This window comes from Hyalella azteca, unplaced genomic scaffold, assembly GCF_000764305.2.
Source record: "Hyalella azteca isolate HAZT.00-mixed unplaced genomic scaffold, Hazt_2.0.2 contig3076, whole genome shotgun sequence".
In the NCBI taxonomy this organism is placed as follows: domain Eukaryota; kingdom Metazoa; phylum Arthropoda; class Malacostraca; order Amphipoda; family Hyalellidae; genus Hyalella; species Hyalella azteca.
This window is the reverse complement of record NW_025933330.1, coordinates 20,320-33,222: the sequence shown is the minus strand read 5'-3', so window position 1 is coordinate 33,222 and position 12,903 is coordinate 20,320. Positions and strand designations below refer to the sequence as shown.

Genomic DNA, 12,903 nt, shown 5'->3' with positions numbered 1-12,903 from the left:
TGATCATGAACGTGGACGGGTTGGTACGAAGCTTCCAGCCTCTGCTCACGCCTGCCAACCACGCAGCTCTCACCTCCCTCCTGGTCCATGAAGTCGCGACACACATGGAGGCCGCGATCTCCAAGATAACGTACAATAGGGTCGGTGGCAGCTATTAAAGTCACGGAAAAAGAAACAAATTTCGTGTTATTGCTTGTTTCAATAAACATGTATGTATAAATTATGCAATAGCTGAAAATATTTTTTAATGCCGTCACACACATGTCTGAATTGAAGGGTTTAATGAGTGTATCGACGATCGTGAAATTAAAAAGTAATGATACTTGATAATTAGATGTCTTGATCCTTGAATGTGAGTTGCTCATTTTTAAGCTGAGATTAATTCTCAAACTGGCTGAAATGATCAAAATTATACGTTAACAGCAATAATAAGCATATAATTTGATGATTAAATTATCGTCAGCTGGGGGGTCTGCTGGTGGACCGAGAGGTGCGTGCGGTGGTCGGGTATCTCTCACAGGTGGCTCAGTGGAGCGTCAGGGAACAGCTGGCACGCATAACTCAGATGGCCACCCTGCTCAACCTGGACCATCTGCACGAGGTGATGTGTTACATCAATACACGAGGTTATATGATACATTAATACATGAGGTGATATGGGCCTATTTCTTCAATGCCGACACTTCTATTCTATTCTGATATGATCCATCAATACACGAGATGTTATGATACATCAATACACTAGGTAATGTGTTACATCAATACACGAGATAAATGATAGATAAATGAGGTAATGGATTGTTACCTGTTCCGTAGGCACTCTAGTATTGTACTCAACTCTAGTTACCTGTTCTGTACTCTAGTGCTATACTCAACTCTAGTTAACTGTTCTGTACTCTAGTGTTGTATTCAACGCTAGTTAACTGTTCTGTACTCTAGTGTTGTATTCAACGCTAGTTACCTGTTCTGTACTCTGGTGTTGCATTCAACGCTAGTTACCTGTTCTGTACTCTGGTGTTGTATTCAACGCTAGTTACGTGTTCTGTACTCTAGTGTTGTATTCAACGCTAGTTACCTGTTCTGTACTCTAGTACTTTTGCACCGACGCTTACAAGAATCATGTGACGATACTTAGAGCAGCATAGGTCCTTGTAAGCGAAGTTTTATTTAATGTTAACGCACGGCTTGCTGGACCAGGTGGAGGAGTACAGCAGCAGCCACTCCTGGCGCCTCACCCCTGCTGAGATGAGGAAGACGCTCGCCCTCAGGTTTGTTGAATCTTATTATCAATTTTAGAAATTAGTGGAATTTTGTCCAAATATCGATGCGCTTCTTGTCCTTACGTGAACCACTGTGATTCATTTTTTTTCATTTCAAAGTAGGATTTTTAATTCTACTGAGTATAATATTCAGTTTTCCTTCAAAAGTATGATTGGCTTAGTTTACCAAATGCGATGATTTATTTCTATTAACAAGTCGTACGGCTGTTTAAATTTCGCGCTCATAATCATGACTGGCAGAAAGGTTATAATTCAGATTCTTCTTACTATTATTTAGTAAATATTTTGCATATTCAGCGAAAAGCTAAGAATATTTTACCAGTCTCCTAATTAGACGTGAAAATATTTTAAATTTCAAGCATTCTATTCAATTTTCTAGAATTCTTGCTTTGTATTTTCAAATAATTGTTCATACCAATAGCGAATTTACGTCTGGCAATTTTTTTTCTAACTTTATCGCTTCAATCATTCCAGAGCGGACTTCAAGTATGACGACATCAAGCGGCTCAAGTTATGAAGCAATGACTTACCAAGATTGAATTTAAATTGTTATCTTTCTAAAATATTTATTTCTGGTTCAGGGTAAGCTAGTGTCTCCGAAGTGCTAATATGTTCTAAAAATGAATCGTGTTGAAAGAAGGCATTTGTGTTTCATTCTAAATGTTCTGAATGAGCAACATGTTAGATAGGTTAGTACTAAACTGTGTGAATCTTTAACAACTGCTAAAATTAACTTTATTCTATTGAGTGAAAAGTTTAATTGAAAGTTTGCGGCGTTACGTATTGACGAAAATCATCTTTAATTTGTAGTGTAGTTCACTTAGTGAACTGAAAAATTTGCCAGTCCCTGAACGAGCGAATATCATCCGGCTGACTGGGTATAGTGTCTGCAACAATGATTAGGAGGATGAAAATATTCGTTCGCATCATTTGAATAAGCACTTAAAGAGATAATTTTTAATAACAACAAAAACTACCGAGAAAATTGTGCTAGTGTTGCCTCTGGTTAGCATCGATATTGTACGTCACCAAGTGACTGTTGCTATGAAGAATAACCTAATTCCTAATAACCTAATCCGGGACCAAATTCGTCCCTTCCTATTGCGTTTGTTATGCATCTGAAGCGCTGTAAAAGGTTACGCTGAAATCTATACATGAATTAAAAGTATTACTTCGAACTTTACTTGCTCGTTCTCATAGCGAGTCAATTTTTTTCTATTCTACTTTAAGTCGACATTCGTTGCAACTTCAAATACATACCTAGTGCAGCAGAAACATGGCGTCTCTTATTGGATACCATGAATTTTAACGTTTTACATGATTTTTTTTCATTAAATTTGAAAATCGGCGTGAGATAATTTTTTCACCTATGGCTACCGAGGCATGATTGCGCAGTAGTGCTGATTACACATTTTTAAGCTGCTATACGTGATTTCATTTTAAAATCGCATACTATTTGTCTAATAAAAAGTCAAAAAGTCTAGAATCACATGTGCATGTCATCCAGCCAACAGATTCATCTGATTCTTTTGGTCACTTGTGCGCTATAGCAAACCGTAAATATTCATCTTATTCCATAAATCACTCGTGAATTGTAACCATCACGCAATTTTGTCTGATTACATATACTATACTATACGGTTACGTGTTAACCAACACGCAGGTTCGTCATGTTAACGCGTCGGGATAACCTAATCCATCACCGAGCTTATCTTTATATTAGGTACAGTCGACCGCTGCATGTGAACCAGCAATCTGAGTGCGGTAGATAAGACCTGGGGCAATAACCACGTCATTAAGACCTGCTCAACCAGAGACAGGATTACTAGCTAAAGCAAATAAAGCACGAGAATATTAGTTTGATTCTTACTGTTAATCTTATCATTATGGATGGGGTAAGCTTAATGCAACGGAGTTTGCTTTATCTCATCGTCATCGCTAAATAATGTGAAGTTATGCGCAGTTAATTCATAATTTATAAAACCAAATATCAACAGTCCATTTATACTCTTTAACATGATTATCACACGGGGAATTCCCAATTGGTTCGTGGGTGAGTTAATTGCTTGCGATAACGTAGATCTCTTGGCCTGATAAAGTTTAGCCGCTAACGTAATTAATAGCTACTGCATGTCTACGATGCATTTATAAGTGTATGTTCTTCGCATTGTTACACTTGACAGTTATCAGCGGCGGTGTTAGCGCGGAGTGTGTGTTACGATAAAGACTTGGCTTAGGTTATGCAAGAGGTTTCCGGAAGCAAGAATCGAAACTGTGGTTAATCGTAAATAAATATATTCCTAACAAGCGCGTTATTAATAGAAGGAATATATTAAACTTGTACAATTAAAGTATTATTTCGATACTTATTTCTAGAATATTTTGCGGGAGCTCGAAAACAAAGACAAAATGAAGTTAGAGCCTGCTGATCCATCGGACGAAGGAGACTACCAGAAAGCTAGAGGTGTGCCCTTGAATCCTGAAATAATAATAAACGATTGCGGTGACGAAGACCACGAAATCCACGATCCTTACAACCTGTTATCGTGTCATGTGGAGGTGCGACGCTTGTCGTTCAACCTTGCCTCCCTGGATGGCAGGGACCAGCGATCAGGAAGCATCTGCAGCATTGAAAGCGTCGAGACGTTCAAGAAAAAGATCATCGACAACACCAAAAACTCGCATGAGACGCAGCAGATGAAACATTCAAAGACCGTGATGAGCTCGGCTAGTGGGCGGGAGCAGCAAAGCTGTGCCACAGAGTCCGTGACATCTACTGAATATACCACGAAAAATAGCAAGGTGACGTTCGCATCTCCGGTGCAGGTGCACGCCGAGCAAAACTCGATGCGATTGCAAAATTTGACGCAACTTCGTTCCTTTAACATTCAAAACCGAAAACATCACTTGCAGAGGCAAGGGTCAGACGGACCATTTATTTTGGTTCAAGATCCTCGCAATCCAAACCAACTATTATTAACACCTTCTCCGTCACCATCATCTGCCTCGCAACAATTTGTGTTTCCGAACTTTGCTGGAAACACGAACAAAACCTACGTGTCGGCAGGTCCGTCCTCGGTCATCCCGGCGATCAGGTAAAATTTATATTAGTCTGTTCAATAGTAATGACCACATTCCAATTCTTCCTAAAATATGTAAGCTATTGACCTTAGAACGAAATGGTTCCCAGCCAATGAATTTTATTTGAACCACGTTTTTTTCAAAATTTTATGATTTTTTTGCGGTGAATTTATTGTTGCAATCAAAATGTAAGTTAGTCATAAGAGCCACAATTAAATGTGATAATGAGGAGTCTGGTGGAGTACAATATTGGTGATGTGTAGAAAAATAATTGTCAGGGAAGTGCAAACGTTAAAGAAAGCGGTTGTTTTAATCATTCGGAATCGCGGAAATACGCCATGTTTCATAGAAATTCTCTAAATATCACGTACACACGAACAATATTTTTCAGCATGAAAAGTTAATAGGAATAATGCATAAGAAATAGGTAGGAAATTAGCATTTGTTCATAGAAATAAAGATTAATTAACGTAACATTAAAATGTAACATTATGAACATCATTTAATGTTGCATTAACTGAAAGCGTCGAGAGTTTCGAGAAATATTTTGATATTATAGATCTATAAGATCAAAAACTCGCACTAGGCATTCATGTTACATTAAAATGTAACATTAATATGCTGCATGAGACTTAGATTGGTCGGTCGTTTATAGATCTATAAGATCAAAAACTCGCACTAGGCATTCATGTTACATTAAAATGTAACATTAATATGTTGTATGAGACTTAGATTGGTCGGTCGATTTTCATCGGTTACGTGAAATTAAATCCGCCACGTGCTTAAAAGGATTAAATCTTAGTTATTGCGGCTGTAAAATGATTAGAAAGAATTTTTATTTCGGTCTGTTGGGGAGTCCTGATATGTACATGACGATAGCGATAAGAACATATGATACGGAATCGGACTACACGGTTTTTGTGGCTACAATGGCTCATTTACAATCTTTATTTATTTTAATTAATTCTTTATTTCCGTTTTAGATTAATTCTCAGGCTACTGCAGCTTTCACAAAACATTTCAACGAATGAAGAAATAATAACCGTACAAATTATTGCTGTCTACTCTGACTGAAAATGCGATCGAACTTATCGCGGAAATACGCCTATTATAATTTCAAGTGACCAGTCCAATAAAAAGAATGAACTTGAACAATATATATAGGCCAGGGAAGATTTTCTAGTTTTTAGGAGAGTCTCGTTGCGCTTCATGCAGGCTTTATTGGGACTACAAACACCGCCCGATGCGAGGGCATGTCGTCTCTGCCGCTGAGATTTATTAAAGCCATCACGACGACAAAGAGAAGACATTTCTCACACTAAAAACTGCTCCCCGGGCGATGAGGCTGGCTGCCTGCTGCATTTAACGCTCATATTTCTTAATGGTATTGAGAATTTACGCGTTCTCAAAGTTATATCAAAAGGGATCATTCAGAAACCTTTTTTCAGTAATTAACAAATGGAGGAAGCCGTAAACAGAAACAGTTATCCAACAGTTTATTAGGCTCGTGTAGTTTATGAAGATAATTTCCGCTCAGCAACGGAAGTAATTATTCCAGAGAAATAATAATCTCGGAACACAGAGACAAAAAAAATATAACTCAGTACTCACAGACACTGCAGTGAGTGAAAGAAAGCGCATTTTCTCGTCGACGAAAACATGAAGTCACAGACGGACAGACAGACGGACGGACAGACGGACATGGCGAGCACAATAGTGCATTTTTTTCATAAATGAGAAAATGCGCTAAAAACGGAAGCCTGTTACAAATTGCAGAATTAGATCAGACACAATTCATTTTGTTGCGCCTGTCGCATGGTCAATCTTCTTCAGCCGAATGACCGCTTTTCATATCAATTCGTCCATTTCGAGCTATTTAACTCCAATTTAAGGCTGCTTAAATACGGTCGAACTGCATAGGTGCAAATTTATTACACGCGTTACGATTGTAACGTTACAAAATTATTCAGACTGCATGACGTCGGTTGCGGTAGTTGCTAGCTGTTACCGGGTCTTTGTTATATAGTGAGTATCTTTGATTGAATGTTTAAGCGATCATAATTTCATCAATTGAGGTTTTACAACATTACAACAGCTATAGTTATAGTTAGTTAAATTGAATTTACAATTTTTTATGTCTATGATTAGTTAATTTTCTTATTAATTACTAATACTAATTACTAGTTATTAGTTACATTATGATTAGTTAATTAAACTCTAATTTTTTCAATAATGGGACTTCTTAATTCCGATCACAACAAAGGATTTATGAAGCTTAAACGGTCCTCCGGTTACCAACAAATTCCCTATATAAACGGCACTCGGCGCAGAAGCAGCATCATTGCTGCTGCACGCTGGGGCGCTTATCTCGTCATTAAACCTGAGACTTATACTTGTTGCAAATGTTCAAGACTTTGATATTAAGGAGATATTGTTGGCACGGTTAGGGCCGAGAATGAACTACGTTCATGCGCTGGCTTTTATAACAATTGTTTGGGTCTCTCATTAATCGATTTATGATCTTCATCTAATAGTACACCGTTTATAATCTATAATGAATTGCAATTACTTTAGCTCGCTTCATGACTGAATTTGGTGAATCTTCGGAAAACCAGTTTGGTTATCAGGCATTTCTAAGTGTTAGAAGTCTCTAACCGATATCAAAGTTATTAGTAAATAATTTTAGCGTTTAACAACACCACGTCATTAATTCTTTTGCGTTGGAATGTATTTGTATTGGGAAACAATACGTCGGGAATTATATATTTTAATTTAATTTGAACATCATGAATAGTCTGCAGTTGCATTTCGAAAGTAAATAGATGAATTAATATACTTAAAACACATATGCACATATATCTAATAATAAAATTTGGGTCAATTAAAAGGAAACCGCGCTTTCATTCAAACTCAATGAAACTCCGACTTCCCATTGAGAAAAAAATGGCTTCAAATGGGAACACATTTATTAGCAAGAATTTTCATTAAGCTCATTATCACTCGCGCAAACTTTCCTAGGTAAGAACAATAAAATCCATGAAAAAATTAACAATACAGGCCAAGTTTTACATTACTCACTAATGTAATGGAGTTTGCATGATATGGAACAAAGTTATACGTGAGTGTCGACAACTCGCTCGTCGGCCGCGTTCATATTCCATGTTCGTTCATGCCTATAGTTTACCAATTAAGCTCTTACACTGTTAGAAGAATTACCGTTAACGGTATTACCGGTGTTTCAGTGGCCGGTGGGCACGTGAAAAGAAACACAATGTCGCCGTTTTTATTCTAATTTAACACTAGAACTCCGTAAAATATCGGATAAAAACGGCGAATCAGTTTATTTTCAAGGGGTGACCGGCCACTATATAGAATGCCAGTATGACCGTTTTTTTCTAAAAGTGCATATAATATTATTACTGATGCTTGGCGAAAACAGTAATCAAAATTACATTCAGGTTTTGATGGAAATTAAGCCTATTTCTGCACCAATGAAAATGGGCTCAATAAAAACTTCTTTCGGTTAGGAGTGATTTTATGTAAATATGTAGTGGAATGATACAATTATGACCAATGATTTAATAACAGTTTCATGTCACGTTCCAGGTGAGTTTGATGAGCAAGCTACATTCCGGGAATGAACGTGAACGTCATTTGCTTCGTGAGTACAAATTTATTATTTTTTGCTATTCCTCGTACTGTACGATTTCGAGTTACAATACTCTGATTTTGGTTAATGGGATTAAAATGTCTCCATTTACATTAATAGTTATTCAATTTATTTAATCTTGTACGATACTTGCATGTGAGGATTACAGAGGACAATAATCTTTTAAAATTTCAAGTAGCGTACTCATACCGTTGATAAAGCAATAAATGTAGCTGACAAAAACATTTACCAGGAGGCTTTAGTAGAAGAATGATCACAATATTCAGGTTAAGAAGTGAAGTAATCGTCTTAATTCAGACAATACAAAACTCAAGCTGAATAATAGCACACAGGCATCGCACTCGGCCGCTGGCAATGCCACACATGCTCCCGGATCATTACTCAGACAGATTATGTCTTTATATCCTCAGGAGGAACTCAATGCATGGTAATCATACCTTAACCCTAAACCGACCGAAAATATTAGAGTTGCCGGTTAAACTCAGGGCAATTTCATAGCGCGCAACGAACTCGTTCCGGTACCAAATGAGACGTCGTAAAGCCCATTATTTCTGGAGGCTAACTATATAATCATGAAGGAACAAATGCAGTTTTTGTTTATATTACTTCATTTTTTACGCGGGTTAACTTCATTTAATGCAATACAAATCATCTTACGTGGAAAATAAAGACAGGTTCGATTGAAGAAAATCATGGGGAGCGCTCGGTCGGACAGGCTTCATCAAAACGACGGTAGTTCTTATTAAATAGATCTGAACCTTATACTATAATTTATGCTACAAAGAATACTATTTGTATTGCGATTGAAAATTAAGTAGAAATAAGCTTGATAATTTATTAGATCCCTTTCACAATCTATATTACTGCAAATGGCGGAGCGGATCAATATCCATGAACAAAAACTTTCGAATTCAAGAAGTGCACTTTGAGAAGAGACTTGGAAATTATGTATTTGCCCCTAGAGTATTTCGAACAAGCCTCAGTGAAATATAATGAAATGGTAATAAGAAACTTAATCACAAATTTAAATTCCCAACAAGAAGATACATATATACTATTTTCTCATAAACCAGTAAATCACCCCGTATACATAACTTGAACGGGCAAATCCTAGCGAGACCCTCCATATTTCAGGAGTTATAATCACAATTTAATCCGTATTGGGTCGATGTATGTTGGTGGCACAGCTCGACAATTGGCACAGCGTTACAATGTATGACATTGGGAGCTGGAAATTACAGGCTGTAGAATACAGTTTCCAGCGCAGGCTCATAAGAACTCACTGCAGCTCAATGGGTGATCAAGACTACAATCAGAGAAAAGAATGGGTTACTATGTCCAAATAGTTACAAACTTTATGCATGTAGCACTGATACGCCATTTTGCCGGGCCAGACTGGGTCAGGATGACCTACATGAGCTCAAGAAGTGCATCGATATCTTTCTCAAATCTCTAGAACTTCTCTTACACGCCATCTCAAGAAACAGTTCCTAAGAAGAATTTGTTAATCATGAAAAAGATTTATTGCAATTCATGGGTCGATTGACTCGCAGGCATATTGTGAACGGAGAACACACAAATGGACATCGAAATATGTACGTTTAAGACAATTGCATTTATTTTTAGAATATTGGACTGGCATTGATTATACCAAAATAGGAATGGTTTATAAAAGCATTTTGGTGTTTTGCAGCATGAATGACTTGGAAATTCGTTCCTATTTTCAGCATTGAATTTCCGGCCGATAAAGGATTAAATTCATAAAATATTTATCAAGTCAAGTAATAGATCTGAAAAAATTTCTTACTATCCTTATTCTAAAAACTATTATGAAACTATTCCAAAATCAAAAAAGCAGAGTCTCCAAATTGGAGAAAATAATAAAGTAAAACGAAAAATCGCCCACGATTTAATGCAGTCGTCCATGCGAAAGAGAGGCCATTAATTCGTTTTATTCATATGGATAGGAATTGCGTTGAGTTTAATACGCCAATAATATAGGCGTGGACTACCGACGATCAATATAGACGAGACCTTCGTGAAAAAGCGTCGCTCAAGCTTTCAACCAAAAATACTTTCCTATGTACTCTGAAGCCTATAGCTGTCTATGCAATAATATTACGTATAAAATACTTGCGACTAACGTCTAGCTACTTATTAAGAAAGAATAAAGAAAAATGTAGACGCGCAAGCCTATTTCTGCCAATGCAACAGCAGTATTTCCGTCTTCGGCAGTCGAGGCTAAAAAAAGTGGCTGTCTTGACTGGAATTACACGAGTGCGAGATAAGAATTTCTTGGCCAGACGTACTGACGTAGAAATGGCCAGACGTACTGACGTAGAAATAAACAGTCATGCCATGCTATTATGGGCATGAGCAGATGGATTTAAATAGCAGTGTCGAGAAGGCAAAGTAGAGATGCGGGCTGCTGCTGATGAGGTGGCGACTGCCGCGAAGTACGATTGTTATCTGCAATGGCTTCCCGACACGCCAGGCTTGTGTTCCTTGATCATTGTTACTTCTTTGATTTTGAATTATTGTTGAAGGCAAATAACAATTTACTTCTCTACTCAACCTGCTATCCAAGTGGCATCAATATTAAGAATTGGGAATTATTATTTCTAATAATTTTTCAGTGTTAGAGATAATTGTTTCGATCTTCAAAGAATTTTACCGATCAATTGTTCATTTGCTTTATGCGCATGAATTTCGCAGTCGAAATGCCAAAACTCAAAATGTATGTCCCATGTAAATGACTTGGAAAAAGTTTCACAACTGCACAAATCCTAATAAATACAATGTATAACATCAAATATTTAATTGGCTTCTGAAACAAAGACGCCATGGACCCTGGAGAGCTCAGTGCTCAGAAGATAATAAATTACGCACACATCGCGTATTCACAGCACGCATTTGCCAGAAGCTCAGCCAAGCAAATTTGCGCTATGACAGAAACATAACAGATGTCTATCGGTTCAGTGAGCATCCAAGATGACGGAACGAGTACTTCATCTAAAGCTCTTCAGCAACGCCTGCAACAGAGCCTACCCACGGACACCGATGTATCTCTATTAACTGAATGGCCTGAGATTTGGTTTAGCGGTGCGGTGCGTGGGCCAGTAAAGACCGTGTGGTCAGTGGGAGGAGGAAGAGGAAACTGCTACAGGGATGAGTCAGTGCAGAGCTTTTTTCACTAAGATCGAGATTTTTATGATGAAAGGCTTCAGTTTTGCGGAATTGCACACCAAATTGCTCATTAACTTGGCAGAAATACAAAACAAAGCCCATATAATCAAAGCGAAAAATTTGCCACAAAGTTTTTCGGTAAACCAATAATTTTTAAAACTATCAACTAAGTAGCAACTAACTGAAAAAATATTAAAAGTAATGTGCAGCATGGAATTTAATTAATAGAATAAATATTTACTGACCAACGGCGGTGACAGACGAGAGTTCAGGGCTTTATTTTACCTGGAGTCAGAAAGCACAGCTGAGCGCCCATCGCCTTGTCCAAAACACGGTGAACAAATTCTAGCGAACAGAGGCAGCGGTTGATGAAGTGAAGCAGCTCGTGAAGGGAAGCATGTCATGAAGTAGAGCAGATCATGAAGGGAAGCATGTCGTGAAGTGAAGCAGATCGTGAAGTGAAGCAGATCCTGAAGTGAAGCATGTCATGAAGTGAAGCAGATCATGAAGGGAAGCATGTCATGAAGTGAAGCAAATCGTGAAGGGAAGAATATCATGAAGCTCGTGAAGTGAAGCCGCTCATTGAAGCATCAGGAGACACAGAAAATAGTAAATAAATTGTCTAGTCTCCTCAGACCGCAGTTCACACTGCGGTGACTATACGATCGCCTGCTACACTTGACTTCAGTGTTCATTCATTCAAGCAGCCGAAGTCTGGCAGCGAATATCATGCAAGAACATCTTATTTCGCACTCTACAGTATCTTCGACATATCATGCAAGAACATCTTATTTTGCANTTGTCATTCATAGTACATTTATACTAAAGCATGAATAACAATACCTCAATATAAATTAAAGACTGCCACTCAATATTTTTAAATATATGAAAAAATAAAAAAAATCGAAAAAATCAAAAAAATCATGATTTTTTTATAAAAAAATCAAGTGATTTATTCACATGATTTAATCATTTTGATTTAATCATTGCCAACCCTGCTTATTTCGCACTCTATCTTTGACATATCGTGCAAGAACATGTTATGTCGCGCTCTATCTTCAACGTCCGTTCAATAATAACCATGCAAAACTTGATAAGTGTACCATAGCATTAAACGGTCTCTCATTACCCAAAAACTTCTTGCATTGCTCAATCACATGCACCTTCTCAAAACAATGCATATCTTTTTAGTTAGCCGCCAGAGGCGAGTTTAATTAACTTTTGTTCAATAGTCAGTACATATCACATCATCAAGACGCGTACAAGACGACGCGTACAAGATGTAACTGCTCCCAACATCGAAAAGCATATGATACTGCATATTACAGCGTTCAACATCAAAACGCATACGAGAATGCACATTACAGCCTCCAACATCAAGAGTTGTACGAGACTGCATATTACAGCGTCCAACATCAAGACGCGTGGATAAAGAAAATTAAAGTGAGACACTGTATTATGAGGCATCACAATTAAGGCGCGTGAGGCTGAACATCACAGCGCCGAGCATCGCAAGGCCCATGAGGCTGAACATCACAGCGCCGAGCATCACAAGGCACGTGAGGCTGAACATCACAGCGCCGAGCATCGCAAGGCGCGTGAGGCTGAACATCACAGCGCCTGTCTCTTATACACATCTAGATGTGTATAAGAGACAGCTACAGCTGTCTATGCAATAATATTACG

General features: G+C 37.8%; 1 protein-coding gene across 1 annotated transcript; it reads left to right on the top strand.

Annotated features, from left to right (window-relative positions):
• The first annotated feature begins 6 nt into the window (after positions 1–6).
• Positions 7–2,628, top strand: LOC108672968 (conserved oligomeric Golgi complex subunit 4-like). Its single transcript, XM_018160736.2, has 4 exons — positions 7–140; positions 464–601; positions 1,198–1,268; positions 1,755–2,628. The coding sequence occupies exons 1-4, from the start codon at positions 105–107 to the stop codon at positions 1,795–1,797; spliced, it is 288 nt and encodes a 95-aa protein (XP_018016225.1). The 5' UTR covers positions 7–104; the 3' UTR covers positions 1,798–2,628.
• The last annotated feature ends 10,275 nt before the right edge of the window (positions 2,629–12,903 follow it).

What these genes read in the sequence shown, in the direction of transcription:
- LOC108672968 (XM_018160736.2), top strand. Translation starts at nt 105, where the DNA reads ATGGAGGCCGCGATCTCCAAGATAACGTACAATAGG. An exon ending in CCAAGATAACGTACAATAGG is followed by an intron (nt 141 to 463) that starts GTCGGTGGCAGC and finishes AATTATCGTCAG; the next exon opens with CTGGGGGGTCTGCTGGTGGA. An exon ending in AGGAAGACGCTCGCCCTCAG is followed by an intron (nt 1,269 to 1,754) that starts GTTTGTTGAATC and finishes CAATCATTCCAG; the next exon opens with AGCGGACTTCAAGTATGACG.